Source organism: Alosa pseudoharengus, unplaced genomic scaffold (assembly GCF_046254945.1).
Source record: "Alosa pseudoharengus isolate Yale_2024_CS ecotype anadromous, Long Island Sound unplaced genomic scaffold, YU_APseudo_1.1 YU_APseudo_1.1_scf_19, whole genome shotgun sequence".
In the NCBI taxonomy this organism is placed as follows: domain Eukaryota; kingdom Metazoa; phylum Chordata; class Actinopteri; order Clupeiformes; family Clupeidae; genus Alosa; species Alosa pseudoharengus.
In genome coordinates, this window is record NW_027468657.1 from 34,908,503 (window position 1) to 34,915,320 (window position 6,818).

Here is a 6,818-nt window from a genome sequence, read left to right on the forward strand (position 1 = left end):
TTGTCTGGGGGGAAGGGACTGTTGAGGGGTAAAATGTCCTCAAAATGTCCACCTCCTTGTTGTCCCTGTCAAGGTTGCCATGGTAATGGACACCTCAAGGATGTGCAGGACGAATAGTACAAAGAGCAGTAGAATATGGCTATGTATAAGTGTAATTACAGTATGTATTATAAATATAAATACAACACTATGGGTGGGATAGGGTGGTGCAATTGTCCGGGGGTAGGGGGTTGTTGAGGGGCAAAAAGTGTGCAAAATGTCCACCTCCTGGTTGTCTCTGGTTGTCATGGTCGTGGAAAAAAAAAGTCACGTATATCTCTATCCTGTCCTGTATGCTATTGATGTCAGTCACCTATTTCTGCCATTTTACGTGTATGTCACTTAATATTCATTTCTATACAAACCAAGAAGGCAGATTCCTAAAGAAACGCAAGCACACACAACATATGTGTATATAAATGAGCTATGTACCAAAAATGACATTTTACCGTGACTCGAAGAGCTGTAAACAGTGTTGTAAGGCTGTGTGTACAAATTTGCTTGGAGCTCCAGTGGAATTTTGATTTCGCGACGATGTGCCGCATGAGAGGGCACCCACCAGCCCAGCACCAAACTCTAAGCGCACAGTAAAGAAAATAGGATCTTGAAGGCAGTAGATACTCCTGCTAAGAACCAAACCAGACTTTGTTCAAATCTACACACCTATGGCTACTGGAAAATGTGAGGTTCATTTATCAAATGATATTTTGAAGTATTAAAAAACATCTTTATTTTAGAATTTTCGAACGAAAGGGGCAGAAATGGGTGCTTTTACAATAATTCCACACTATCGATATATAGCATAAAACACCCTGGCAGGAATAATCAGAGGCGATTCTAGAGTCTGTGGGGGCCCCAAGCAAAAATTCCAAGTTTTATAACCATTATGTTTTATCACCATTAGGTTTTTATGTTAAATAATAAAAATACAAAAACCGTATTATAAAAATTCTTATATTTTGAAATGTATCTCACAAAATATAATTTTGAGTGCATGGTGTATGCACTCATAATGATTCTCTACATCTTTTTACTGCATTGCCATGAACAAAGTAGAAGCAAAAAAGGGGTTTCTTTGTTGAACAAAAAAGAAAGGGTCTATTTTTTGACGCACTTTGCGTCAATCGGGTTCTAACAAATTAACGCTTACTGGTCCTTACTGCATCGCGATTAACATGTTATGGCTGACAGCCCTAATACAAACATAACGTTAACGTTGCCTAACTAGTTGTAACTGCCGCTAGCTAGCTGAAGTTTACTGTCGTATAGATGTAGCAAACCATGTTCAATCTTTCTGCCAATTAACATTAGCCTATAACTTCATTGAGTAGGCTAAATGCCAAAATCCGATGTTGATCCGTCTTCACTGCACCCTCGATTGACGTTTACCACAATTGCCTAAATATGTGCGGATTCTTTGAACTTTTTTGAACACAGATCCGCTGTTCATAAGGCCATAGCATAGGGCCTACATATGCACGTACTGTTTGTACAACAGGCAGGAGCACGCAAAATACATCATTCAATTTCTATGGACGAAATTCTCGCTTGACCCACAGGCAAACGCGCTGAGACCAGGTCGGGGGCCCCTAGCAGCCCGGGGCTCCAAGCAGTTGCTTGGTTTGCCTCTGGGAATAATTTAGTGGTACGCTTGTCTATTTTAGTTAACTTAAGTTCTTTTTACTGTGCTATATGACGACCTCTGGACAGAGTTAGCCTACTGACAGGCAAACATCTTTAACACAGATGTAAATTAGCCTGGCTAGCTCGGCTTTGGCTCGACGGTCTGAAGGGGGCTAATGATGCAGCGGTAGGAGTTCACCTCAGAAAGAAGAGACGCTGGTGAGCCTTCTTGATCAGGGTAGAGGTGTTGAGGGTCCAAGAGTGGTCCTCAGAGATGTGGACACTCAGACACGTGAAGGTGGTGATACACTCCACTTCAGTCCCGTTGATGAGAATGGGGGTGTGTGTGCTAGCTTTTGACTTCCTGAAGTCCACAATGAGCTCTTTGTCTTCTTGGTGTTGACAGCCAAGTTGTTGTGGGTGCACCACGAGGTTAGGTGCTGGACCATCTCCCTGTAGGCTGTCTCATCGTTGTTGCTGATGAGACCAATCACTATAGTGTCATCTGCAAACTTGAGTCACAGGTATGCAGTCGTAGGTGAAGGGGGAGTAAAGGAGAGGTCTCAGCACACAGCCCTGTGGTACACCGGTGTTCAGGGGAGGGTTGAGGAGTCTGCGGTCTGTTGGTTAGGAAGTCCAGAATCCAGTTAAGGATGGAGGTATTGATCAGTTTAGAGAGGAAGAAGGTGATGAATGATGAACTGAAGTCAATGAACAGCATTCTCACATAAGTGTTGCTATTGTCAAGGTGGGACAGGGCGGAGTGGTACCGTAGAGATGGCATCCTCCATGCTCCTGTTGTGACGGTAAGTGAATTGGAATGGGTCCAGTGAGGGTGGTAAGCAGGTCTTGAGGTGGGCCAGGACCAGCCTCTCGAAGCACTTCATGATGATGGGCGTGAGTGCAACTGGATGGAAGCCCAAAATAGATGCCCGATAAGTGCCCAAAATACATTGCAATAGGGCCGCCGAGTGGAGAGACTTGCCTAACATGACTTTGGTTCAGCTTCTGCAGTGCAACAAATGCACCACGAAGTTTGTTCTCTGTATAACCTACATTCTTTCCACAGTTATACTGAAGCTATGTCTTTCCTAAATAAATAAGTAAATAAATTACAGTGCATTTTCCAGAAAACACAATATGTGGTGGAAGATGTGTCTTTGGCAGTTAGAAGACAGTATCGGACAAGTGAATAATTGTGAACACTGGTGTCAGTCAATGAAATCAGCCCAACGAGATTGCAGGTTATAGTGATTTTAGAATATACCATGTCGGTAACACTTTCTATGAAGGTTGTATTTATAATGCCCTATGAATGCATTCATAATGTTTTATAAGGTGTCTATAAAGCATTATAATGCTCATTATTACCATCTATATGTATTCACAAGTCGTCATAACCAACTTCATGATGCATTATGATAGCTAATTATGAATGATTATAATTTTAATCTGAATAATGCATTACATTAATACACAGGATTAGATGTTAAAATCCCTTGTGCCAAAATCCAAGGTAAAAACACATTCAGAAGCCCCTGCTCAAGTTTAACTTTAAAAAGCACACTACCCACAAATCCGCCAACAAATGGTCACAAGCACAATGCAAATGGCCTATCCAACAGCAGTAGCCTATATAGTATGCGGCATGTCATTGGGGTTATCAAGTGGGCACCCTCATTCACCGATGTTTCGTTAAGTTAGGCCCACGACACCTCATGAAGGCTTAACAGTGAAACCAGCGTCCTGGAGACACTCCCCTCCATGCTACCACCATATTACCACATTGAAATATCCAATACTCAAAATACTCTTAACCAGCCCAGGCATGGTCTAAGTTGGCTAGGTCGGTCCGTCCCGTTGATGTGGACTGAACCATAAACCATAAAGAACCTTAGCCAAGTACCATCACCCTAGGCACAGCCCATCACAAACACAAAACAAATTAGCCAGTTAGCTTAGCCCATTATCTTAGGCCCCATCCCAAACACAAAACAAATTAGCCAGCAGTTAGCAGTTAGCTTACGCCCCATGCTGCCCCATATTACCACAACAAGCATCCAAATACCCTTAACCAACCTAGGCATGGTTTAAGTTGGCTAGGTCGGTCCGTCCCGTTGATGTGGACTGAACCATAAACCATAAAGAACCTTAGCCAAGTACCATCAACCTAGGCACAGTCCATCACAAACACAAAACAAATGAGCCAGTTAGCTTACCTTAGCTTGCGCCCCAGGAAGGGTAACTTCTCCTTACCCACGACCAAAACAAATGAGCCAGTTAGATTACCTTAGCTTGCGCCCCAGCATTATAAATATGTCAAGATCTGCCTACAACTACTTCTCTCTGCTAAATGCATAGAGTGATGCATAAAGAGTTTTGACTTCTACTTTAGTCCTATATATCTATAGCTATAAGTATATGTAATAAAGTTATACAAATGTATACATCTCCCTACAGCACACAATTATAAACAGCTATGCAATATCATAAGTGTTATTTGTCAGCTCTAAGTAAAGTGACAAGAATATGACCCTATTATTAACAGATACAAGTTTACTGAGTAATTAAAGGGTGCATATATAGATATATAGGACTACAGTAGAAGTCAAAACTCTTTATGCATCACTCTATGCATTTAGCAAAGTAGTTATGATGCATCATAAAACTGACAAGTGAGTAGGCAGATCTTGACATATTTATAATGCATTATTCAGATTAAAATGATAATCATTCATAATTAGCTGTCATAATGCATCATGAAGTTGGTTATGACGACTTGTGAATACATATAGATGATAATAATGAGCATTACAATGCTTTATAGACACCTTATAAAACATTATGAATGCATTCATAGGGCGTTATAAATACAACCTTCATAGAAAGTGTTAACGATAAGTCATTTAGTTGTTGGTATGTTGGCTGTTATTGGTATTTTGATGGTATGAGAATTTATAGACTTTCAGAGCAGCTGGTTAGAGAATTGTGACCACTGTGGGGTATCAGCATTAATGCACAAATTGAATGTTTGAATATTATCCCAGAGAACGTGTGTGGTTGTGGTAATGAATGCATATTGAGTCAGATTAAGCGCATATGACAAACTATTTACAAATTAGAAAAAGCATTCAACCCTAATAGACTTGCCATTTTCAAACTACAGCCAACATGGCCACCAGCACACCCTGTGCTTTCTGATAAACCGATAAGGAGGGCACTTATTGGCTGCTTTCTTTACCCAATAAATGCTTACAGTACACACTAGTTTAGTATAATACAGAGGGAATACTAGGCCTATAATACACAGAAACCCCGTCTTTCCTCACATCCTTGTCATGTGTGAGTCATGTTGCCAAAATTCACAGTTATGGACCTCTTTACAATGTAAAGAAATCATCACAGATTTACAGTAGCAATAGGCCTTAAAATAGACCATATTGGGAAACATAGGCCTACATATCAGTCATATTATGTCCAAAGTATTCAAATTGTCAAAAATGATCAATTGATCAAAAATGTCATCAAATTGTCATGTCATTCAAATTGACATCAAAGATGTGAATTTAAAAGTACTTTCAAAATAGACCATATTGTATAACATATGTCACTCACAATATGCCCCTAACCTACTTCAAAAAATTGGATAGATTTTTGTTGTGACTACTTTGAGCTGACAAAAATGTAGGCCAAATTAGGCAGGAGCCATTCAGACATGTTTTCAGTGCGCTATTGTGCACCCTTGTGTTTTGGCATTAGACTCAAGAGACAAACTGAGAAGATGCTTTAGGTCTATAAAAACAGGGCAATGGCTAACTTCTGCCACATTGCTCTGATCAGTCAGGATAACCAATATGTATATCCAAAACTCCACTATACCTCTGTCTGTAAATTTTGATCGTCCAGAAGATTTTTTCATATTTATTTTTCATATTTTGTTCGCCTCTAGCTCAGCCCTTTTGGCTGGTTCTGTTGTGATTGGCATCCTTGGTACTCGCTCTCTTCGAATACAAAACCGCTTTATTTTTATGCTTAACACCAGCATCAGTGACACACTAACGGGATTCTCGGTTTACTATCTTGGTCTTTTTGATGTTCAAGAAGGGTATCCATCAAGGAACGGAACTTTTTACATACTTCCATCATTTCTTGGTGTGAATGTACTGACATTTTTGTTTGCACAATTTGATAGGTATTTCGCTGTATGCCATCCCTTTTTTTACAACCGCTTCATTACTCGTGCATGCGTTATTTGGATATGCGCATTCTGCTGGATTTATACATACGTAATACTGACTGTCCAAAACATGGTGCCTATATCAAAGGCCGCCCAAATTAACGCGTTTGGCGTCGCTGCTTTACAAATAATTGTTCTCACGAAGGTTATCATGACTATAAAATTGTATGTCATTGCAAGACATCAACTAGGCCGACAGTTGCCCACCGCAGAAAGAGAAACAAAGAAAGAATCGTTGCGTATTATTGTGTTTGTTGTAATATGCTTCCTAATTTTATGGTGTCCTTCTTTTGTGAATATTATTGTCAGACAACTGACTGGTAAAGGTCTCAGATTCAGAAATGAGGCGACTAACCTTTTTGCCGTAATGGCAAGGTTTAACGCACTCTGCACCCCCGCGTTGTACATTTGGGCCAGTCCTTCCTTACGAGCTGCAGTGGGCAAAACCGTCTGGCACAGAATTTGCCCGATACTGAGGAAACAACAAATAAATTGCGCATAGTTTTCCACTTAAAAAGGCTTACCGACTGCACAAATCTTCTGACAACTACAGCGACAGACTTCAGTGCATCTTCACGATCACTTGTCCTCTGAATTCATCCCTCAAGCTTCAGCCTATCAAAAGGGAGATTAAATCCAACTGTGCCTCTTGAAACTTCATTCATTATTTTGTCCTTTTAAGGTTGACAGAGGGCAACAAATAATTTTGGGGTGTAATTATGAATTCATAGTTATCCTGTCATTTTCTTGACTTAGGTCTACTTATTTATGTGTTGGCCTATATTACATCACAGTGGAATATCTTCTTATTTGGAGAATGACATTTGAGTGCATGAGGGGGGAATGTGCCTTATGAAAATAGAACAGAATGGCATGAGGTTGTGTAGTACAACCTCCCACATGTTTTCAGGGTCAGAGC

General features: G+C 40.3%; 1 protein-coding gene across 1 annotated transcript; it reads left to right on the plus strand.

Annotated features, from left to right (window-relative positions):
- Positions 1-5,516: 5,516 nt before the first annotated feature.
- On the plus strand, positions 5,517-6,401 carry LOC143132973 (uncharacterized). Its single transcript, XM_076292803.1, has one exon. It carries the CDS (start codon positions 5,517-5,519, stop codon positions 6,399-6,401), a length of 885 nt encoding a protein of 294 aa, XP_076148918.1.
- Positions 6,402-6,818: the final 417 nt, after the last annotated feature.